The sequence below is a fragment of the Haliaeetus leucocephalus genome, unplaced genomic scaffold, assembly GCF_000737465.1.
Source record: "Haliaeetus leucocephalus isolate CR32 unplaced genomic scaffold, Haliaeetus_leucocephalus-4.0 Scaffold195, whole genome shotgun sequence".
NCBI classification, from domain to species: domain Eukaryota; kingdom Metazoa; phylum Chordata; class Aves; order Accipitriformes; family Accipitridae; genus Haliaeetus; species Haliaeetus leucocephalus.
The window spans coordinates 1,453,325-1,478,450 of NW_010972631.1; the positions used below are offsets into that span (position 1 = coordinate 1,453,325).

At 36.5% G+C, this 25,126-nt stretch overlaps 1 protein-coding gene across 1 annotated transcript in view; it reads left to right on the forward strand.

Moving 5' to 3' along the window:
• The window catches only part of RNGTT (RNA guanylyltransferase and 5'-phosphatase), a 173,417-nt gene that overhangs the window by 65,168 nt on the left and 83,123 nt on the right, over positions 1 to 25,126 (forward strand). Inside the window, exon 11 of the mRNA XM_010565702.1 lies at positions 17,411 to 17,479. Coding sequence (XP_010564004.1) covers positions 17,411 to 17,479 — 69 coding nt within the window. The remainder of the gene's footprint in view (positions 1 to 17,410; positions 17,480 to 25,126) is intronic.

Genomic DNA, 25,126 nt, shown 5'->3' on the forward strand with positions numbered 1-25,126 from the left:
TTTAGTTACCCCCCCCCCCCCCCCAGTTAGAGTGAGTAAAAGTTAATGGCTGGTTTGCCCTACAGTTATATAGCACATTTTCTTTTTCTGAGGGTTCCTTTTCCTCTGAGAGTTTTGCTGTTTTGTTCTGAGCGATGAATATACCCTTGGAACAGATGCAATGGTGACTTCCACAGTTTGAGAGAGCAGGACATCTGAAAGTGTGAAGCATGGCTATCTCTTTGTTTTTTGTTATTTATCTCAAGTTTTTAAAAAACAGTATTTGAAGGTATCAGTAAGTCTGCAGTACCAGGTAAAACTTGAAGGACATTGGAACTGCATTTGAGGTTACTGTGTTGCAAATGCAGTTCAGTCAACAAATTCTCGCCCTAATGTATTATTGCCACCTTAAAAACATCTTTGAGACAAGAGTATCTATAAGCTTTTAATTTATTGGGGTATTTGGGTTTGGTGTGTGTTTTTTGTTTTTTTGTTGTTGTTGTTGGGTTGGTTTTTCGGGATGTTTTTTTTGTTTGGTTTTAGGGTGGTTTTTTTAAGTGGTAATCAGGGCAGGCTCTAAAGCTTTGTGCATTTTGGGTTTGAAATAACCATAGGTTTTAAAATTTTATTTTTGTACAATGTATGTTACAGGTTTTAAACAATCCTCATCCTCATGTGAAGTCACTGTTATCTAGTGTAGCGTGTTCATTATACTACTTTTACAACAGAAGACTTCTAATGAGGCTTTAAATCTGATCATTGTTTTCAGTAAGCAAGAAGTTTTATGTCAATATTTAAGAATTGTTTGTATGCCCTATGATAACTGTAAGGAGTTTTAGGTAGTACTACCAGCATTGATGTAGAGTTTTATCTAAGGCAATATTGGTAGACATATAAGGGAAATCATTGTAGTTTCAAAATATATTTCAAAACTGTATCTGCTCAAAAGAATGGTATTCATAAAATATATTCTCAAAAGAGTAGTATTTAGGCTAAGAATTATTGTTGCTCTTATTTACCTCAAAAATGCATTTTTTGTTTCATTACTTCTGTGAACTTGATGAGTGTGATTCCTGTAACATTTCCTTAGGGTAATGAAAGCAGGATTACATCTTCATATTCATCAGAACTTCATGAACAGAATTTTTCATTATATGTGGTCAGAATAGACTATTGTTTTGAAGCATTGCCCTATTCTGAAAGATGACTATCTAAAAATAGTATTGCTTTGCCCAAAAGATCTTTTTTCTATGTTTATTCAGTCATCTCTGCAACTATAGCAACAAATGTACTCATAGCGATGAATACCTTATTATTATAGCTGAAAGAGCAAGCTGGGTTTTCTTTGCATCAATGACAAATGTCTTGACAGGGTTTAGCAACTCTGTGTGCAGCACAGCAGGGTCTGCAGGGAGACAAGGAATTCCTTTTAGCTTCTAAGTCTGCTTGTATTCAGATTGACTCACCATACCCATCAATCCATCTTCAGAGATGGTGGCAGCTGAATGGCTGCTAAAGAACTGACAAATGGGACCTGCTTAGGCAGATCTTTTCCTTATGTTTAATTAGCTGTTTTTCTTGTTCTTCTCCAAGAACAGCGGGATCCTTTCATCTTTAAAAAGCATCTAACAGGATCCTTCCTTTCTTGACTAGAGGTTCTTAAAGATTTACACCCTTGAGTGGTCCCAGAAAAGCTGTGTGTTTTCTTAAGTGTAGGTTTCTTCTCTACCTCCAGTTCTTGTATTTCACTGACAGAAGATGTAGCTTCTCAGGTCATCCCCAAGGCTTGTTACTTTCAAAGAAAGATCAATGGACATGGCAGTCTTTGGCAGCAGGTAAGATGGATCTCTGATTGCACTAGCATATTCAAGACTGAAGAAGTGGAAAACCCATACCACTGGTCAGAACGTGTTTCATCAAAATTCTTGGAGTATGTCTTGGACTGCTTTTCTTTTTGAAGCATAGCTGGGTTTTGCTTAGGGTCAAGAAAAGAATCAAGTGTACTTCTGAATTACCACAGCTGGAACCACACATCACATCTTATTTTTGTTTTGAGAAACTTCAATTTCTGAAATGTTTTCCCAAGACGCAGTTTGAACCTCACAAAAGTAAATATTGTAGACTTCTCCCTTCACAGCCTCCCTCCATCATTCCTTTCTATGACCTGAATTAAGACATAGTGTTCCATATTGAAAGCTGTCATTGGCCATTCTTCTTATTAACAATAGCATGTATCAGTAAATGTGTGTTAGCTTGGGTGGATTGTAGGAAGATTACTCAAAAAAAAGGCCAGGAGTCTCAGCACTATATTTGATAGCAGAATAAGTGGCTAAAACTTTTAATTATACTGGGAAAAACTAATGTTGTCCATATAGGTTTAGTTATTTTCAGTGACAATGTGGAAGTAATTACTTGAAAGAGCAGTAAACTTTGTACTGTGTTATATAATATGTCCAATAATGAAATTGTTCTTAGAGTTATGGATTTGGGACTTTAATACCAGAGTTAGAGTACTGGCTGTTTTTTTTCCTAGTCTGAAAATCAATTTACTGTGAGATGACATGCACTTTTAAAGTACAATTTTAAAGTATGGCAGCATTTATAGTTGTGCCTTGACATTTGTTGTTGGTACTAGATTTTGGAAAGAAGGGCTATATCTTTACAATGGTATATCTTTATAATGTTGTCTTGAAAGTTATCTTAGGATGTTTTAATGGACTTTTGTTTGGATTTTATAAGACTGAGTTTTGGTGGTAAGAGGAAGAAAAGAAAGGGACAGTCACTTGGGGACGCGTTGTATATTCTCAGAATCTCTCAAAATGTTAGCTTGTTGAATTTTGATATTGATGGAGAAAGCAGTATCACTAAATTTGCCTGCCTGTATAATCAAAGAATCATTAAACATAGTTTACTCTTTTAGTGTTAGCTGGGAACATGTACTCTGTGAGCGATTTTGCCTTTTAATATAACTTCCAAATTCTTTTAGAAAGATATTTTTGAGTGATGTTGAATCTTTGCTGTTTGTCATTACACTTGCACAATTGGTCATTTTTGTTGCATAGGTTGCTTTCTTTTCATTTATTAGTGTGCATCAGAATTCAAGGAGATGACAATGTCAGATCTACTAGCTCTCCCACCCATCATGTAAGGATAGCAGCAGTCTGTGGAAGAAGCTGGTTTAGGCTTCCTTGATGCTAAAGTATTAAAAACTAGTGAGGTTAATGCTTTATATGCTGCATATCCTTAGCCTTAGATCCTTAGCCTTTTATTTATACAAATATTTTAGGATTTTCAACAAGGGCTTTATCTTCATTATATTAAACAGGAAGTACAGGTACCTAGAAATAATTAAACACTTGGAAATGGTGCACGTCTTGACTTTCACTGCCTAAACCAACCCACAGTTCTTTTGCAACACTTTTTGGTGTGGACAGTCCCAGACCGGATGTCATCACTAAAACCTATTGTCTAGTGAAAATGCTGTCTAGCAGGAGGAGGAAAAAAGTTCCTTTCTGTGCAGTCCATGATCCCATGGAGAACTGTGCCCATCACTCTCAGTGGAACAATAGGGCTGAAGGTTAAACAATCATACAGGTCAAATGAGCAACCTTTTTCAAATGTTAGCACGCTGTATGTCAGTGACTTGTCAGTTCTTAGACTGTTATCTGGTTTTAAAATGACAGCTTGTCCTAGAGGGATTAGAATGAAGGTGAGTAATCTCTGCTAGAAGATTAAATGGTCTAGGATCTTCTCGAAAGTTTTCAGTCAAATCTGTGAACTGACAGATGACTTATTTTGTTCTCCTGGTTTATTTGACATTTGGATTTTTATTTTTATTTTTTTCAAACTGCTTTTGTTGTAGCTAGGAAATGTGGAATGTTTAAAAGTTTGTGCCAATAAATGTACAGCTACTGTTGAGGTGGTTCGTTTTGGAAAATTAAGTGGCTGTGGACCTCTGATAATGAAGGAGATCGTGTAAGTACATGACTTGCTGATCTTGGTGTGAAGTATTTCGCAGGCAGCTGAGGCAGCTGTAAGCTAGTATTTGCATGGCCTGAAAAAATGAACCCTGATAAAAGGCAGTATATGTGGACATAGCTCATCCATGTCTGCCAAGAGAGCTGTTAACCCAAAACTAACTGACCACAAAACCCTGTCTTGTGTCGCCAAGTAGGCTATAGACAAAAATGTGGAGAAGGTTTGCAGTCATGGAACAGAAGATGAAAGAACTCAGTGGCAGCAATGGCAGCAGCAGAAGTGTCAAATAATCTCTGCCTAATTATTGGAGATTGTGAATTCCACATCTTGGTGGAGGGGGAATGTTACCATCCGTAGGTTTTTTTAATGCCAAAAGACTTGTTTCCTCTGTTTTTTGTTGTTGTTGTTTTTATTTTCTTTGCCTTAAGTAGTAGCTTAATCGGCTTACCTTTCAGTCCTGCATTTCCTGACCCAGAGTTGGCAGTCACTCTTCAGTGACTGGCCTACACCGTAGTCCTCACTCCATCTGTTCTTTTCCAGGTTTTTGGCCTGTTTATCATCGCATCTCCTTTTAATTACCTTCTAACCCATCTCCTCTCTACCATTTTGTTTCTGTTTACTTTTATTTCTTTACTTTGTATATTTCTTCCTCCCTTTGTCCTATCCCATCTCCCCCAAAATGGAAAGTCAAATGTTGTAAAACCAGTACTGCCTTATTCCACTCTTAGATGCTTTTGTGCTGGTGGTTATCTTCACTCAAATCTTCTTTTTGGAGTGCTTTTCTTCCTGTAAATGCAAATAATGGTTGACCAGAGGAACCTAGTAAACAAGTAGTGAATAAGAAGCTGGAATGATGTTACCTTATGCTTATATTAGAACTTGAAATCTTCACTTGGCAGCTGTCCTGTATCCTAGCATGTAGTACTTCAGCCTGATTTCTTAAAATTATTTTACCATGTGAATTTTAAAGGTAAGGACAGCCAAACACACCATGTGGAAGCTTTGTAATTTGTAACATGAAATAGATGACCAAAGTCGGGCTCTTGAGCTGAATGTAGGTTACTACCACTTAAAATTCAGTGCTTGAACTGGAACTATTTCATGCAACCAGCTGCAGCACTGGAATGACATGGATACTGTTCGGTAAACATAATTTCTGGCAGTGGGGGGATGAGGGTAGCAGGGACTTTTTAGGCCAGGGCTGGTGGGGTGTCTACCTGCCTCTGGGTGTTCCTTTGCTTTCTTTGGGACAGGGAGGCTGCAGTTGCTTGGTTAGATTTGGTTTACACCCGAAGATTTTTCCCTTGTAGTAGGGAAGAAAAATGACTCAGCTATGGCTATTTTTTCAGTCTCCTTGCTCTGGTGGAGTCACTTGAGGAGACCTGTTCATGAACAAGAATCTGTGTTCATTTCCCAGAGTTAACGAAAGAGGATTAAGCTACTTGCTTTTGATTATTATTATTTGTGATGTTGAAGGTCAAGTATACTATTTCAGCACAGTATAATTTTGGTTAGGGAAAAGGGGAAATAGTTTTTTGCTTTTGGTTTACGAAATTATTCATACATTAGTTACATTTCACATTTTTTGGAAAATGATCTACTGAAGTTAAAACAAACAGTCTTGAATATTTCCATGAAGGATTATTTTCATAACTAGTGGTCCGTGTTAGATATTTCTAGTGTTACAAATTAAATTAATGTAGAAAAATTCAGATGTGGAATATATAATTAAATACTGACTTGCCAAACTATAGCGTGGGAAAGAAAACAATGAAACTAGTGGAAAAATAAAGGCATATGGATGAAGCATTATGCTTGGTGCACATGGTAAGTTTAAATGTCGGAACAGTACTTATTCAGTTTAGCTTTTAACATTTTAACTTTAGCTTTGAACTTTCTAACATTTTTGTAAATTATTTTTTCTGCATTTTGTGCAATGGAAATAATACACCTTTCTAAGTAGGAAAAATGTCTTTAACAGTGATTTCTACTTTCAGTTTTGTGGTGTATTACCAAAACAGAGGACATGCAGATCTGTTTGGACCTAATTACCAGTTGGTATCCCAATATGGGCAATTGAATTGGTATGTTTGATATCTTCTGAATTAGGTAGAGGACTCAGCTGTGGTGACTAAGTGGGTCACTCCACTCATTAATTGAGGGGCAACTGTTTAATATTGTCCATCGTGCCACTTCACAGCCTGTCACTTTCCAAACTGCCTTCTGGCAATACAGCTCCACAGGGAAGCCATCAGCCTTCTCGTATTGGAATGATGTTCAAGAGACATGCGCTTAATTTGGATAAAATGAGTAAAAGCACAAAGAAAATTGTAAAGATGGAGATGAAATTTAAAGCAATTTATTATGATACAAGATTATAGGACATCCCTGCTAGCTCTTTCTTTTCTTGTGATATGGCCAGTTTTGCAAAAAAAAACTGTAAAAAATTAATCTTTTTCTTTAAAACCGAGAAATAATAAAATCTTAGCATTTTACTGTTATGGCCTTACAGTGGCAAGTTTTAATTTCAACTTCGTGGCAAATAAAGCCCTCAAGTGCCATTGTGTAGCAGAAGAATCAGATGTTTTTGAACATCCAGAATATAATGTTAAATCTTAATTTTTGTGTTAAAATCACTGTATCGGTTCCCAGTGGAATACATTAGCCCAGTTTGAATCAGGCATTGTAACAGTAAATGTATGAAGACTTTAATTCTTGAATATCCATTTTAGGTCTAATTGAATTATTGTATATACAAATTTATCTTTGTTGATGAGTCTTAGTGGAAATGCTTAATAAAACATGATCCTTAATTATCTGATTTAATTAAAACAGGCTTGTCCATGTTCTTGACAGCTAGAGACTGGATTATGTTGTAGCAGTTTACATAGGGGCTGGATAACAGCTAAACTCTATCAAGCTTGTAACACTGGAAGATCATTTAAACAACAAATTAAAATGTACTTGGCCCTATTGCACTCAACAATGTTGTTTTTTCCTTTGACATCAGTAGAACTTTTGAATGTTGTATTTGATCAAACTCAAGAGTATTAGGGACCTTCTAAACATTAGTGGAAGAATCTTGTTCAGTTGGACATCGGGTAACAGACTTCACTGAGTATCTGCCATCCATTCAGGAATGTCACAGATTGTAGATTTGTAAACAGGTCAAAGAATTTGCTAGTGGCACCTATTAAACATCCTCCAGCTCCAGCAGGACTCTAGTCTCAGGCAGGTGTGCCCTGCCAGGTAGGACAGCATGGGGAAAGTGATATGGACAAAATCACAATCCCTAAAAGGAAAAACTGACGGTACCTTGCAGGTTGAAACAGAGAGCTGGCAAGAGCACAGTAAATTAAATGGCCAAGCCATGAAATGTATCTTCATCAGGCAAAATAAATATGAAATACTATTGCTATTTGGCAGAGGCATTCCCTCACAGCCTAGAGGAATCCATGTTTCTCCCATTTTGAAGCTATCACAAAAGTCAATTAAAGTTTCTTGAAGCAGCCTATTTCTCTTACTTGGAAGAAGCATTTGAAAACATCATAGTTAATTGATGTCAATTTCTCAATTGTGTTTTTGAGAAGAGATTGACAGTGAGAAATGCCTAATGCTTATTTTGAATTCAGGAATGCAGATGTGCTGTCAAATTAAGCATTAACACACATAGTGCTCATGTTATTCTTGGGTATTGTTTTGAATATATTAAGTACATGACCTTTGGAGTTGTTCATTCAGAACGAGCAAACTGGTGATAGCTCAGTGGGACTCTTACTGCAGCGTGCTCCACATTTTTCTGAAATGTCTCTATCCAAATAATTAAGGAACATGGCATATAGCTAGTGTTAGTAGCATCTTTAAAGACTGCAGTTAATGAATTAGCTACAAAACCAAAAAGAGATTAAAAAAACAAAAATAGAACCATCAAACTTTATTCTTCGCCACCTCCACAATAGGTTTTATTGTTGTTCACTATAGCATTTTTTTCCCTTGTGGCTGGGTAATGAAATCAAGCTAGTGCAGTTCTTCCATCTTCTCAATATTGGAGATTGGATCCCATCACAGGCTACAGTAACTTTCAGCTAATCGTACATCTGGAAGTGGCTTTTCTTTAAGTCTTTTAGAGGGGTAGTAGAAAAGATTTAAGAAGCAGGTTTCAGAAGATGATATATATATAATTTCTCTTGCTTTAAGTTCTCTGTGAAAAAAAGCAGACTGTAACACTCCCTTGTGAAACTGGCAGCAGTTCTAGTAGGAGCTGGGAAAGCTCTGAGAGTCCAGTGTGTGGAATAACGTGCTTTTTTCAGAGGTGCTTCAATCATGTCGTGAAACATGAAGGAATGACTCTCTTTGGCTTTCTTCCTTGGAGCTGTTGCTCGTTCCCCATCACATGAGTATAAGCAGTAATTTCTATTGCCTTCCTGTTCTGGATAGACTCCGATAAAGACTTTTCTGCAGAATTGTTCTAAAAGACAATCAATGAAGAGTGGTGTCATTAGTTAGAATGCTACTGCCCAGGCACTAGTAATTTGGGTCCTTGTCAGTCATTGGCTATGAAATTATATGGGCAAATGGTTGGGGAAGAAACTGTACCGTAGTTATGGTTCTTTGAATTACGATATTATTTATGGTCTATGGCCTACTAGCATCAAGTCTTCAGAATACTTGGCTTTTACATCAAGACATCAAGGAGTCTGGGAGCCTTGCACATCATGCTCTTAGCCAGAAAACAGAACACTTGGAGCTGAAGTACAGACCATAAGTTACGCTAGTGGCAGTCTGAATCTGCATCCTTTCAGCTTCATCCGCTTAGAATGCAAGGGAGCCATCAAATGAGAACATGTTTATAATACGCCTGAGAGGGCTGTTGTAGCTGTGGTAGCTGTGACATAAAGAAATGTTTCTTTCAATGCTCCTGCTGAGCTTCTAACTACTTTAAGACCAGAGGAGAGTACATAGGTGCGGGAGCAAACCCAGGTAGAATTAGGTCACCTTCCTTCCTCTCTGTGCATGCACCTGTCTGTTGCCATTTCATGTTATTTCTGCCTTGCTGCTCCCGCTGTTATTAGTGCAGAGCTCGTGGAGGTTCAGTGGAGGTGTGCGGGTGAGCTCCTGTCCTGCTGCAAGAGCTGTGAACGGGCTGTACATGGGAGAGGTGACCCACGGTAAAGCTGGCCACCCGCAAAGTGCTGTGAAATACTAGGAAGTGAGCCTACTGCGAAAAAGTTTCTTCTTGCCATTGTCTGTAATTAGAACGAGTGGGAGACTGTCAGTAAACATCTTTTTGTGGAATATGAATTTCAGGTTCATTGTCTTCTAACAGTTTTTTGCTACATGAGCCTTTAGTTAGGGCCATATGTACTTGAATACCATGAGTGATGTTTTAAAGGGTAAAACAGTGTATTCTGTACAGGAATGCTTGCTAAAGATGGTGAAGGAGTATAAAGAGGAAGCTATGCATATTTCTCTTGCAAAAGAATTTTTGTTACTAGAGACTTGTCAATCTGTGAAGCTAAATTCAGTATTACTAAACGTGCCTTTGGTCAAGCTTTAAAATGAGAAAAGCCTGCCTTGCATGCTCGCTTTTTTGGGCTACAGATTTCCTATCTTCAGCAGGTGTTTTTGTGCTGGATTCTGGTCTAGTGTGTTTAAAATTACTAGGGTAGCTCCCTCACGGAATTCTTAAAACGTACTTAGTGACCAGTTGTATCCACTGTGCTTTTGTTGTGGCTGTTGGCTATTCCTACACCTAACAGATGGCACTCGCTTAAACTGACAAGCTGTGGGATAGCCGAGCATTACTAATAAAAACTATCACATGTTAAACTTGACCTGACATTAATCAAGTTTTGAATGCTACAAATGATTCATGGATAATAATTAGTCTCTTGATCATATTAGTGAACATCAGTCTCACATTGCTGCCATTATCTGCTTTTATTCTTATAGGGAACAAATCCATTGCAGTAATTAGGTGTTTTTAATGTCTTTTGAGCCAAAATGTTCTGTATGATTAACTTGGCAAAGAGGTTATTCTTAGTCTTTCAGTATGATTGGTTTCAGAGCTTCTAGTAGATTAACAAACTGAAAAGCTTTCTGTAAAATAGTATTTTATAAAAAGTATGTATTTTTTAATTTTATCAGCTGAGAAAATTCCCATGTGTCTTTATGCAGTCATCTGGTATAATTTCATCACAGTATGATTCAGCGGTTACCACAGATGACACAGTTCAAAATAGTGGTGATTTTGTTAAACAGATGAACCTCTGGAGTTTACTTTTACTCTTCTTGTTTAATCCTGAGTTACAGGTTAACATCAAGTGCTTTCGAGATATATGTATTCGTACAGACAAAATAATGTTTTCAGCTTTCCTCTGTTTACATCTTGAATTAGCATCTTGAGTGGATGTCTGTGGGAAAGCTAGGATTTGAGCTTTAAGCATAAATTGTTTTAAATGATTTTCATCCAATTTGAATTATACACTGATTTTACAGCCCAAGAGCATCAAATTTCTTTTTAAGTAATGAGCAAGTGAGAAGTTTATACTTTGTGTTCTTATGCAGTTAGGGCAAAGTAGATAATTTCACTGGTTTACTGAAAATGTGGCAGTTATTCTTCAGTATGTGTTGGTTCTTAATTAGCATATGAAACTTCTTTAAATAGTTACTTCTTAGGGAGTTCAGTTTTTAATTTATTTTCTACAGTTTTTGATCTTGCTCTTCCTTTATGCATATTTTAGACTGTTAGCATGGGCCAGGAAATATTTTGTAACTTAATGGTTTTTTTAAGTGTATTAGCTTAAGACTGCTTAGTATGAGCTGTGGTTTTCTGATTGTACTCTCAGTTATCATGCTGCATTTCCTTTCTTGCCTTTTTGTTGCCGGTTTCCCAGCAAACAAAAATTCCAAATCTTTAAGATAAATACAGCCAAATATAATGAATAATTGAGGATGCATTGTAGAATTGGACTTTACCCTGCTGTAAAGATACACTTCAGCTGATACTGTTTTTACCTCGTTTATTTGACGTAAGGTAGCATATCATATTTTGATTAGGAAATTAGAATAATGCAAAGGAAACAGGGTCATGTTAAATTATTGAAAATCTACTATTCAACATTTTTGTAGCTGATTTGGAGGAAAAACATGAAATCATATAAATGAGAGATGGATTACTTGCGTTTTTGTAAGGGAACTAAATGTTAATGTTGAAATGCTAGTTACAGCTTTTGGAATCACAGAGTGCAAGCAGAACTATTTACTTGCATGGCCATGTGTTAAGTCACGCTCCTGAGACCATGGCCCTTGATTTCAGGACCTTCACAGTTACTTGGAAGGAGCCACTTTGAGTCAAGCAGCCAGTTGTAATGAGCCATTGGCTGGTGAAATACTTTGGCAAGTGCTCACGTATCCAGAGATCTTGAAAGGAGACTCCCGTGGAGGAGAACAAGGGAGTGCATTTTTTCTTGCTGCTGTGGCCCTTCTGGAATATTCTTTCTAGTCTAGCTGGAATGGTTTCAGTTGATGAAGAAAATTGTGAGTTTAGAGGAGACATTATTGAAATATTTGAAGAGTAACATCTGCTTCCTTGTGAAATGCTTGAAATGTGAAGCTTGTTTCTTTGCTTAAAAAAACACTAACATGACTTGGTCAGTGTCTAAATAGAGGAACAGGGAAGAAAAGTTGAAGGAAGAAAAAAAATGCTGAGAAATAGGCATTAATTTTTTAATTCCACATGCAATACTTCATTGGAACAACTTAACAAAGATTGTTGTTCTCTATCACAGCGTGCTGTAACTTGAGACTGTACAGTTTTCCAAAAAATTAACTTGGCGCTTGAGCATATCACTTGAAGAGGAACTTAAATATGCGTGAGAGGAGAGGGTTTCATCCTCATAGCTGTCTGAAAGTTAGTCTGAACTGGTTATCCAGGCTATGTCTGGTTTTGGGCAGGGAAGGAAGGAAGCAGTGGAATTGCCAGAGGTATGTCTTTGATCCTCTCCCATCTCCCCCCAAACTGTTAATTTACACTAGATTTGTTTTGGTCAGCTGTTTTACTTCAAATGCTAACGCTAGGTGAGGTGAATGGTATCCTGAGTATGAACAAGGTAGAAGTCTGAGTGGATTCAGTTTGAGGGTTTCATTTTGGTTTTTTTCTTTCCTTTTTTTTCCATTTTTCAGAAGGTGTGTGCTCCCTTTAATTCCCCAAACCGTGTGTTCCCCAGAGTCACTAAAGACTGTTCTGAAAGTTTTACCATGTACTTGTAGTAATTTCAGTCAACGAACCAAAATCAAAACTTCTGGTAACACTTTATTTTGGGCTCTGTTTCTCTTGAAATGCAAATTAGCCAACTTTTATTTGTGGAAAGTTTGAGATTTTGAGTTTTATTTTTAAATGATATATGAAACTCCCCCCGCCCTGCCCCAGTATATAGTTACTCACATGCTATTCAATGCCTTTTTGCTTTGAGACTGAAAGCAGCTGTTTAGTTCTTGATACCTTCTCTGCTTTTAGAAACAAAACAAACCAAAAAAGAAATGATGCTGCAGGACAGAGGAAACTGGAAAGATTCTGGGGAGAAGGAAGGAGCAGAGAATACAACCGTAGCTTAGAAGGACCAGCTTCCTTCAGCTGACATCAAGCTGTGTTTGATAATATTTTCAAGCATTGCACAGTACCCTGTGTATCATCTCGAAGGAAGCCTATACCCCACCAACAGCACGTTTTACTCTTTTCCAGGAGGCTTCCTTTTCAAAACATAATGTTTGAAAGCTGGGAGTTTAGATTGTTAATATTTTGGATGATGGCTCCATCACTGCCTGTTACTGATTCACTGATTTTGGGAAGTGTGATAGTTGGGATGAATCTGATCCAGACTAATTTTGCATTATTTTAACTTAACTGATCTTAATATAAGAAGTCAATTCTGTAGGATTTCTGATGTCATTCAAAAACAGTATTTTGGAAGATATTATGTATTAGGTTATTCTCAATATATTTTTCTTCTACCCATAACAAGGGAGATCCAGATTTCAGGTCTGATTTTTAAGCAAAATAGTTTTGTTAACCAGGGTTTTGGGTTTATTGGTTTTGGTTTTTTTTAAACTTAAATCCAGGGAGGCTACCTGATAGAAATACTGGTTTTATTACACAGGTCTTCAGCTGGATTTGTGATTCTCTCTTTTTTCAGAGACTTCTGTATGTAATAATAGAGATTAATTTTTTTATCTTGTGGGTTAGCAAACATATGATGAAAATCCTTCTCTTAGTAGCAGACACATTAAATTCAGGTATGTTTTATTGAATGTTGTTAAACCACTGTACATTTGAAAGCATTTGTACCTCCCACTTTGGATGTAAAACTTTTTCTGGGGTGTCTTAAATATATCAGCAACCAGTGTTAAAGTAAATAATTTTTATATTGAACTTGGATAATTAAGACTTCATGAAAGAGTGTATACTGAGATGAGGCAGGGCTATTGAAGAGGTTGTCATGTAAATACAGAAAAATACAGAAACTAGCAAGCAAGATGAAACAAGTTCATGTAAAAATAAACCAGGAGTGATCTCCTGTTTTAAAAACAGAACAGTCCATGTCTAAAAGAGAAGTGGAAGGAGAGGAGCCAGAATAATTGTTTGCTTTTAAAACAGGTGGTTATTGGTGCCGGGAACTTCTGAATCTTTTTTAGAAGACTGTATAATAAGTTTAAAGAATCTGCAGTACCTGTACAGAGATTTATGAGCTTATGTCTGTAAAACTTGACAGTTGTCAGGATGTGAGAATTACTTTGTAGTCTGATGGTGATGGCTGTCATCATCAGAGGAAGGGATGGTCCTTTAAGTTGGGCTGAAACCTGAGCCAGTGAAGGTGTTGGCTCTGTGAAGTTAGGAATGACAGTAAGCTCATGTCTGAAGGTGTTTTACATTCTAGTTAAATGACAGTTCAATTGGTAATTTGTTTGTTACTAATACTTTTGAGTAAAGTATGTTCCCTTTCACAGTTTTTTGCTGTGGAGTGAACAGGTAGATGATCAGTAATTTGAAGGTGGGTCTGAAAAACTGCTTAGGGGCTGGTGCAGGCAGAGTTGCTCTAGCTTGACTTAAAACTGAATGAAGTGTATAGCAGTTCTGAAACTGAAAAAGCAAGGAAAATGGAAATATATTTGTCTTGTATTATAAAATTCAAAGGGATTTTTTTCTGTGTCTCCAAGTATTTCAGTAGGCTAACAAGCACTATCAGTTTTGAATCAGAAATTTGGACAAAATGGTTAGGAATATTTGCGTGTTGTGACACAGCAGATTGAGAATAGTTGTGTGTAAGGACCTTAGCCAAATTATTTTGTAGAAAGTGAGTATGACTTTGCAGACTCATTATTATGTTTTGGAATCTACATAACTCTCACAGCATGTTGTGTTTCCGTGGGAGTTTTTTTGTAAGGGAAAGAAAAAGGCACAGTAGTAGCTACTGGACTTTTTTTTATGAATAAAGTAACATCTGAAAACTTGTCAGAATCATGTGGCTTGCCTCAGATTTATAGAAACATTAATAAAAACCTACTAGCATTATGTGGAATCTGTATGCACTGAAATTTTCTTCTCTTCTTGCTGGAGGAGCCAAGTGATTTCTTTATTGATAAGTATAGTGTGGTTTTTCAATTATCTACTCAAGAACTGCTGACTGGTTCAGTGTTCTAGCAAAATCAGCTTCAGCAGGTTATTAGTGCTGCTTTGGTGACATCCTCATCTCAGTGGTTAAAGAGCAAGGAGAAATTCTGTTACTTGTCATACAGCTCCATTCACTCCATGCAATTATAGCATTCTTTTCATTAGAGGAATATTATTAGATGTAGCAGTAGTTTTTTTAATTGGATTTAGTTATAAAGTAAGAAAAGAAAAGTTTTAAATAAAACACCGTAGTATGAGTATATGGTTTATTGCAATATTCAGGGGGAAGCAGGAAGCTGCAAGAAGTGAATGAAGGGGTTCACAGGTGGAAATAGATGCCATGAAGCAACAAGGAATAGCATGCCAGAAGAATTGGCTTGCATGCTTCATTTACCCATCTTTTATAAAATGTCATTGAGATGCATTGCATTTTATCTGATCCCTGGCAGTCATTCCAGCCAAGCAGGTGTGCCATTTATCATGGTGCCGATTAAAAAAAGACTGTACTGTTCAAGTTAATTAGAAATTTTAACATGTGTGGAAAGTTGAACATTGTTTTTTAAAAGATGAACCATGATATCTGCATTTTAAGTTCATAAACCTAAAAACCTTATATCAACTATTTTTTTAGTGTCAAAAATACTTGCTTATATGTCAAATGTTCCTTTTCTGCTCATTCTTGTGTCATTCCAAACTTTGCCATATTCAATGGGTATATATTCTGCTGTTCACAGGCAGCCTCTAAATAGTTTAATTCTCAAGAAAATATGTATGGGAAGAAGCTCAGAGAAAATTTCCATTCCCTCCTTCCCACTTCCCTCTCCCCCTCCCCCAAATTGCTAATCCTTTCTAGTTAAAATTTGTTTCTAGAGTGTGATCAAATACTTGTAATTGACCTAATGAGAATGAAAGCAGCATAACTGAGAATTGAAAGCAGAATAATGGGGAGTACAAAGAGTTTTAGTTATCTGTTGAGGCTTGCTCTGGTTTTAAAATCTTTTTGTCTTTGATATCTAATTAACACTTGGGAGCAGATGTCTTCGTGAGGACACTGTAGACCTCCAAAATGAGAATGAGTTCAAGTCTGAAACTGGGTGTCAGGCTGATAAGAGGGATTCCTTTGCAGTTTATAATTTATAATTTTTCCAGTGTACTCATTGCTCTGATGAACCAAAGAGTAACAATGAATTTATGAAAGAATTTGGGAAATTTTATTTTTTTTTTGGTATCTTGGGTAGACATCTGGTAAAGGATGCATTACACTGTGAGCCTCAGCTGTAGAATTCAAAATGATAGCAGATAAATGCAAGCTACAACTTCAAGTTCCAAGTATGGGCTTTCTCTACTGAAAAATTGAGTTTCGCTGGATGATTTCTTACTTGGAATCAAATATTCTTAAAGTATTTTACCACTTGAAAGTACTCTCATAGAGTGTGTTTTTTCAATTAGGTTGAATATGTGAAGAATAGTGAAAGCTGTATTTGTTGATGCAGCTATAAGCACAAATATGCTAATGACTATGCGTATAAGGAAAAAAAGTAGGATTTTTATAGAAAAAAGATCAATTACTCTGTGCAAACAGTTACATGTTTAAGTGAAGTATCATGTTATATTATTATTGTTTGAAATATTTGGCCATTGGGCTTTTGGTCCATGAACCATATAAGTGCACTACTTTGAGTAGTACAGCCCATAATAAGATACAAATGTTAATTCTCAACTCCTGTCATATTTTTGCCCTTTACTGACTTCATTTGAATAATTTAGTCTGTGGGCCATTGAGTTAAGTTGAACTATAGAAAGGAAATGGTACAAAATTAACAGTTTAGGCCAAAATGTTGCTTTCAGAACTGACTGTTTTACTGAGTTCTGTATTTGCTATGTTTATGACCATGTGGTTACTTAAATGTCAAAGGTTTTTTTCAAATGTTACTAAAACCACCTACAACTTCAGGGTAGATTATTCATCTCTACAGTAAAACATAAATTGAAATTAATAAAGAGGTATTTTGGTAATTCTCCTAATTTTTGCTATTAGTGTAAATTGTAGTTCTCATTGGTTATTTGCTTATCCTTAGGCAAGTCATAATTTAACGTGGAAGAGTATCATCAATTCTCATAACTGTTGACTAGCTGGTTTCATTAGTTTGTTTAGTTAGATGGTTTTTCTCTGGTAAACGCATCTTGATGGATGTATTCACCTCCATATGGAATTTACAGTCTTTGAAGATGTAAACCACAATATTCAAGATCCAAATTAATTCAGACAGGTTTTTTGCAGTAGCGTAGCTGTGTTACTGGGTTATGGCCTAGTCAAGGGAGTCTGCCAAACATGAATTTTGAATGATGCCCTGAAATACTTTTCCATACATAGTTTCAATCTAAAGTAAGTGCTACCTGCATGTTAAAGTGGCAAATGTGTTTTTTTACTTGGCCATAAATGACTGTGGTGTCCTGTATCAGAACTGATTTTTCTTCATCTTTTAGTGTATAGAATCATCTTGGTTTCTCTGTATTTCTTTTTGGACAAAGGCATTTTCCTTGAATAGAACTGTAAGGATTCGCCTCCCTGAAACTTGTTTCAGCCTTGAGTGTTCTTTGTAAAAACTGCTAATTTGTTGAAGCTTTCTATGTTGACATTTCCCAGGCTCTAATGTTGAACCATAAATAAGCAGTTTACTAGCAAATGATTGCAGTAGTAGCATATAATCTGCTTTGATGTGCAGGCTTCTAAGTGAAATATTTCTCTATGGAAAAAAGATTTCTTTTCCTTTTGTTCTACAGCTCCTGGAAGGAAGCTTTGCCAGAGAAGTTAGCCATGAAGTGGATGGACTGATATTTCAGCCTACAGGAGTAAGTAGTGTAAAAATGGATTTTTCTCCCTTCACTCTCAAATGAAATTCTCACCCTCCCTCTCCACTCATCATTCCATCTACTACCTAATCTTTGTTTTGGTCAGGATTACTTTGCAGTGTTGGTTCTGATTTTTCCAGTTCCTCAGACTACTGAAATTCAACTGGTTGCAATCTAATTTGTATTATGTGTGACTCTGGATTAATCCATGGTGGTAGTTTTCAGGAATCAGCTCATGGTTTTTTCCTGTGTGTACTATCATGTGCTGCTAAATAAGGGAGGATTTTTTTCTGACTGCATGAGTTCTGTGAACCTTTCAACCATTGATTTGAGCTCTTGGATTACTTTTCTTTCTCAAGGATGTTCATATGTTAAAATTCTAGTAAAATTTGTGACTCATGTTTTTTTAGTGCAATTAAGGCATGATATATTCTTGAACCATGTCTGCCAGTATAAAGGTATATGACTGGGCTGGGGAGAAGTCACCAGAAGAACTGCAGACAACCAGAAAAACTAATGTAAATGGTTCTCAAGCAGGAAAGGTGGCTTTAAAGGAAGTCAGTAGCATGGCCTCGTCCATCCTACTACTGCTCCTGTTGACTCGATACAATGGATACACTGCAATGTGTATTGTATATTGGCACAGATAGTGACTGTAACATCATCCATGTTGACTTTTTTTTTGGCTTGTAAAACAAGGAATTGATTTTGATTATTATTTTAAATTTGACAAATATTTCTTTCTTTACAGTTACTCACAGAAAACATTTGTATTTAGTTTTCCAGATAAAACAGGTTTTTTCTGGTCTACCTCCTATATTGTAGATCTTAGCAAGGGTGATGACACTCTCATCTGGAAATAAGATTAACTTCTCTGTTGAAAGTTCTACATCAGCTAACCACAAACTAACTGAGCAATTAGACCACTTCCCCCCCAGTATATAGCTATTTTGAATTCAAAGCAGAACTACTAGGGTAAAGAAAATTCATACTTTCGTAGGAAGTACTTATGATGTCTTGGAATGCTGTTAAAATCTAAAGCAATTGTAAAGGCATCTCAGAACTATTTTCCTGAATATTAGAGGTTAAGCTATGCAGAGTTACTACAGCTAAATTTGAAATTACCTTTTCTAGTTGAAATGACTTTACCGAAGAATATCTCTTTGCTGTTGTTACAGGAAATTAATATCTGATATGTTTTGTGTTTCTAGAACTTGTGTTTTCTGATTTAGCATACTGAGAAATTTATAACCCAACAAAAAACTAATTTTGTTGCATAAATGCTTATAAAGGGTTTTCATCTTTAAAATATGGGGTAGATTTGTTTAGTCTAATTTAATGTTCAAATTTCAGGGTTTATGGAATGTTTATTGCACCTGTTATTAAACTGACTTTCCTGGATTAAGCAATGTGCAGTTTTCTCAATGGCTTTTGTAGTTGAGAAAATATAAATAGTATATTTAGAGCAAAAGAAATTATTGTAGACCTATTAATTGGGAAATAAGAATTAAAGCTAATTAACTGAAAAGGGTGAAACTGATATAGATAGCTGATACTGCTTTTTTATTTTATGTGGGGGCATAAATTAATAGGCAACAATACAAGGGCAACGGAGTATAAGGATGCATAAATGAACCCTTGAGAATACTGACTGAAATAATTTTTGGTTTTGTAGTATAGTTGCAGTTATATGTGTGATGTATTACATCTTTTCACAGAGAAAGACACCTATTGTTGATCGGGCTAGAGGCCTGAATTTTGGTCATTGTGAGACTTAGACCTTTATAAAACCAGTTTGTCTCAAGTGAAGAGACCCATCTCATATCCAGCAGAAAACAATTCTTAACAACCATTTTTATTGACATATTTGATCTTGCAGGAAAAGAGACAGACAGAAATGATGCTGAGTTTTAGAAGATCAGGGAAGTTTAAGAACATCTTTTGGGAAGTCCTGAAGTCTCATGTGTGTTTTGAGGAGAAAAAAGCAAAAGTAGATAGGAACTGGAGCAAAATCACAAAGAAGGATAAAGTAGCAGCAGAGGAGGATGAATGGAATGTGACCATTTACAGACAGGAAAATTTTAAGGGGAAAAATACCCACACTTTCCATACTTTTAGCAGTTAAAGCAGAATGCAGAAGTTAACTATTTAATGTAAAGAATGTTGAGCTTATTAGTTCTGTCTGTTTTGAAAATCTTTTCTGTTTTTCTCCCCCCACCCCCTGGATTTACTCAGAGGTGTTCCTCTTGCTCTCTGGTCTTAAACACAGGCATCTAGACCTGAGTATATGGATATATATACAGGCAACACTGGTACTGGGAGTCAACACAGGTGGAGAAAGAATATTATATTTTTTTGAAGTTCATTTTAATTCTGACTTATAATAAAAATCAAAGCACCTGAAATGATTTGTGGATAGGAATTATGCTTTTAGCCTCTAAGAGCTCTGGATTTTCTTACTTTTCTCTTGGGTTTGAAGAGATTTGGCATCAAGTGCCTGTGAATTAATTCAGTTTTGAGAAATCAGCATGTTTTAATGAAAAGGGATTTGTGAAAAAGTTTTACTACCAAATCTAGGGTTTCAGTTAAATATAATAGGGTTTATTTTCTTCTGCTAGTCTTCCTATCTAAACTCATATTATGAATAGCAAGGTTCTTGTACTGAAGCAGAAATTGTTTTGCACTGCGACTGGTGATGGTAGAAACAATGTTAAGGAGTAAGGAGATTGTTTTCTGCCTGTGCAGGTTATTTTATTTTTGCAAGGTCATGCTGACTGAGCATTATTATTCCTAACTAATTCACCAGTTACTTGAGTTACTTGTATACCCTGGGCAATAAAAAAATGTAAGTGCTTTAATTTCACGGTGACAGTTGAAAGCCAATGGCTGAGGCCTCCCTTCTTCTTCCCCCTTCCTCCCTTTCCAGAGACTGAAAGCTTTCACAGGTCATGAGAAGAGCACGTTTAGTGGAAATGATGGAGGTTTTTGTTTCGTTTATGATTCAAGAATGCTTTGTAGGTGATTTGATGTGATGTGTGCTTCATAGTGCCCCCCTCTGCATCCCCTGCATTAACCTACCATTCTCTAACAACTCCATGGTGAGAGACAAATACAAGACAATGTTTTCTTACTATTGTTTCTCTTCTTCCCTTTGTACTCTTTTCCTTTCCTCTTTTCCTTTTCATGCATCCTCTCTATCCAATAGCCTGTTTCCCACATTCCTTTTGATTTCCCTTTTATGTCACTTCTCCCAAACGCTTCTTTTCCCTGCATCATTCTCTATCCATTTAAGATGCTACCGATATAACTCCCATACGGCTAAGTCAGCTCCATTCCATCTGATCAGCTTTCTGATCCCTCTACATGTAACAGGTTGGCAGAGCAGGGACCGAAGCTAAGTGCTAATTAGAAGGAGTGAAACAGGCCAGCAGGAAACTTCACGGACAGGTATGTCACCCTGGGATCATGCCCCAGACAATGAGTGAATTAGTTTGAAGGTAAAAGCCAAACACCTTATTCACAGATTCTGAATGCTTGTGTAAAGATTGGAAGCTTTCAATCCTTTTTTTCTAAAGATTACTTCCAAACAGTGAACAACTTCTTACATTTGTTTTAGAACACTTGCAGTTTGCCAACCTGTGTGTTTTTAATGGAAATCTCAAAAATGGTCTCTTATCTTCTGATGGCAGAATTGGCTCTCTGACCTATGCCCACTCATCAGTGAAATTACTTTTGTTATCTGCCTTGTAAATCATACCTTTGCTAGATATCTCAGACTGTCTAATTTTTATGCTAGCAATCTCTTAATAACTGACTTTCTTGCTGGCTAGAACTATTATTTTCCCTTGCTTGGGAAGAGGATGTAGGAATTATTTTCTTACTTCAGCCACCTAAGAGAAGGCTTGCTGGCCATCAGTTAGAAAGGCCTAAGGACAGGTTTTGAGCATCTGTGGAAAGCTTGTATCAGAATTTATTCTCTTCTGTTCCATCTTTTTGCCTCCTGAACTCTGTGATGTTATTGTGTTGGCTCAGGCTGATTTCTGTTTGGTACTTCTCCATGCTCTTATTTTGGATGAGGTTAAAGTCCAATTGTGTGGGTTTGGGATTTTTCTGGGGAATGAAGAAAGGCAGCTGCTGAGCTCTGTTCTTCTAAGATAAATGTTATTTTAAAGAATGGTTGAATTATTTAACACATAACTCTCCATACTGAATACTAACAAAAAGCTTAGCCTTTAAAATGAAAGGAGAATAATGAACAGGTTTTTATTACTGGCTAATATTGCATGAGTTTTTAATATATCTTCCTTCCCCTCCCTTGGCAGACTTAGTGGTGATCTGAAATGCTTGGTTGCCTGCTAATTATTTGTGCTATTCCCGTTTGATAATAGGCTGTATTATTTTCTGTGATTGTAAAAGTTCACCCCAAATCACTGAAGTTAACACTGAATGAAATATCTCCAGAAGATACCACCAAATAAAATATCTCTGAAAGGCCATGTTTTGTTTCATTAAGTAGTGCCAGTTTCTCCTAAATAATCCTACATAATTGGTAAGCCTTTTCTTCCAAACAGTATGTGTTTTATCAAATGGTCTGTGAATTTTTAACTGCCCGCCAAGTTAGTTGCTGGCATATTTTTGAAACTCAGACATGATGTTTACCAGTGATGGCGCGTCAGTTATTGTTAAATATTTCTATTGCAATAGCAAGTAATGGCTTCAGATAGGCCATGATAACATAAATTCTTGCTGCTAACAAACATACAAGTTTCTGGATTTCGCTTTCTAATTTTGTAGTGATTCTTATTTGGAGGTAATGGAAGAGAATAGACTATCTCACTTGGAGGGGACCTGCAACAATCATCTAGTCCAACTGCCTGAGCAATTTAGGGCTGACCAAAAGTTAAAGCAAATTATTAAGGGTATTGTCCAAATGCCTCAAACACTGACAGGCTTGGGGCATCGACCACCTCTCTAGGAAGCCTGTTCTAGTGTTTGACCACCCTCTTGGTAAAGAAATGCTTCCTAATGTCCAGTCTAAACCTCCTCTGGTGCAGCTTTGAACCATTCCCGCGCATCCTGTCACTGGATACCAAGGAGAAGAGCTCAGCACCTCGATTCATTAACGTAGATGCTAAGACTGCCTGATTTTTTCTCTCTAGAGTTCGCAGCAGAAGTGAAGAGAATCTGGAGAGAATAATCTTCATCAGTCTTTGTGTTGACCCACACTACTAAAACCTTTCACGTATCTTTAGTATATCTCTTTGCTAAATATGATTTCTTCTGTAAGAGGAATGTTCATGACTGAATCTGTTACTAGTCAGGGGATGCTGTTGTCATGTCAGTGCACAGTTTTTGTGCTGTTGTAGGTTTTTCTTTAACAGAGAACTTGCTGTCAATCTCCTGAAATGCCACTGAGCTTTATAACTCTTTTCTGCCTATGAATAGTTGTTATATTCAATTTCCATGGCAATGTTCCTCGCAATTCATCTCTTAAATAGCTAGTCATATCTCCAATACACCATTCTATCATATGCTTTACGAACATACTTAAATTTATTAGCAATGCACAGTATTTCTTCAAGAGTTTTTCTGTGACTATACAAGTAAAATTTTCAAGTTTGTCTTTGGTGTCTTGAGGTGATTTGTTTTCTGCTTTTTTTGGAAGATCAGAAAACTAGAACATTAAGAAGAAATAACAACAGAAATGCTAACTTAAACACCAATAAGTAAGGTCTAATTAAATTAATTAGATCTCATTTAATTAAATCATTAGATTTCTAGATAAAAGTGCCATGATCTTTGAACATAGTAGATTTTTGTGGTTTCCACTTACTTTCCAAGAATGTGAGATAACTCACATCTTAGGAAATTTGAACATTTCTTACAGGTACAAACTCCTAGCATCCACACTTGACAAAAAAATGGTCAAAAATGGGGGGGAAGTTATGAGTCATTTTTAGCTCTGAATATAGTAAGGTAATGGTGTAGCAAAAGTTTTTCTTGTTTAACTTTCTGCTGTTGGTCCTCTAGTACATTTACAGATGCAAATGTATGTGCTATTTGCCAAAATTGTTTAACCTGACTTCCTTTTTATGTCTGTCTGAATAGATGTCAGTGCCTTGAGTCTGATTACCTAAGGCAAGTGTTAGTTCTAATCGGCATGTTATCTCATTTGTTTGCTTATGACCTATGCCATCTGACGTTCTCTGATTTCTAAGGCAATGAATTGCATTTATGGGAGCTATCTAAATAGGTTCTTGAACTTCTGTTGTGTAGTGTAATCATCCTGCCTGCCAATGGCATTAGGCAGAAAAGATCTTACATTTTATATTATGTGTACTAGTCATCCTCAGGATTGTCAGTTGACATTAATATGGTGGTGTCTGTGCATGTGTTGTTTAGCAGAAGAAAAAATGCTTTTTCTGGATGCTACCATTCTAAATGTTGGGAAAACAAAGATGTATTTTGTATTAGGGTAGGCAGAATCATCATTCATAAAGGCTTCCAAATACGATTTTTGCATAGCTTCTTTGTCTCAAAGCTAGGTGCCAAGGAGCTTGTGTGGTAGATCAGCTTTGAAAAACCAATAAAGCCATAGAAGAAGCTGGATAGGGAAGTCTAGGAGAGGTTCTGCTTCAAATCAGTGAGAACTCTTCACTGAATCATCTGAGTAGTTCATTTGGCTCTTGATGCTTAACATAGGCTAATGAAGTGGTCACTTGTCTCCATGGCAGTGTTCCTACTCATCCTGAATTTCACAGCAATCTTTCCAGGATTGAGAATTTGATAGATCAGGAATGACTTGGAAACTGGAAGATAAAATGGAAAGTATTTTGTCTATACTCTCTTTTCTTTGGATCCTGGAATAGCTATCAATAAACAGAATGCCTCATGTATGATTCATCTATACCCTTTCTGTCAAACTGAAAAGATTTAGGAAATAGTGGAAGAACTACCTTGTGATTGTTTTCTCCCAGTACTGTTGCCTGTGCATGCCAGAACAAGACAGCCAACAGACCTCTTAAGTTTCCATGAAGATCCTTTGTAAAATGTTCATGTTTTTTATTAGTCAGGAGCATAGCAGTAAAGCAAAAATAGTGGTTTGTACCAGGATAAGGCAGAATATTTAGATAGATCTTCATCCTGCTGTTTTAGTGTAAGCGGTAGCCCAGCATTTCAGGAAAATAACATAAGTACCTAAGGTTTGTGAAAGCAGGGTGGGTTGCTTTCAGAGGAGAATCAACACTTGCATTGTGGTATCTGGATGGTCAAAACAGTTGAAGATACTTTCTTTAAAAAGCAGATACATTACCCTGTTATTCATAGTTTGAAATGTTTACTGATTCACTATTCTTCTAAATAGCAAATTTGAAAATGGACTAGCAATATCACAAAAGGTAACTGAATTTTTGTAATTACAAAAATATCTGTTAGGTGCTAGCATGTATTATCAGATAAATCATTGAAGGTAACTGTGTATATTTGGTGACAACACATTTAAAGTAATCATATGCACTGTACTGTACAGAACGGTATGCTCTGCAAGGGTCAGAGGTGCCTGTGGAATAGTATTCTGTTTTGAGAAGGTACAACAGAACACAGTTGTGGTAATTCTATCTCATTTTGGCTGCCAGTAACTTTAGTTTC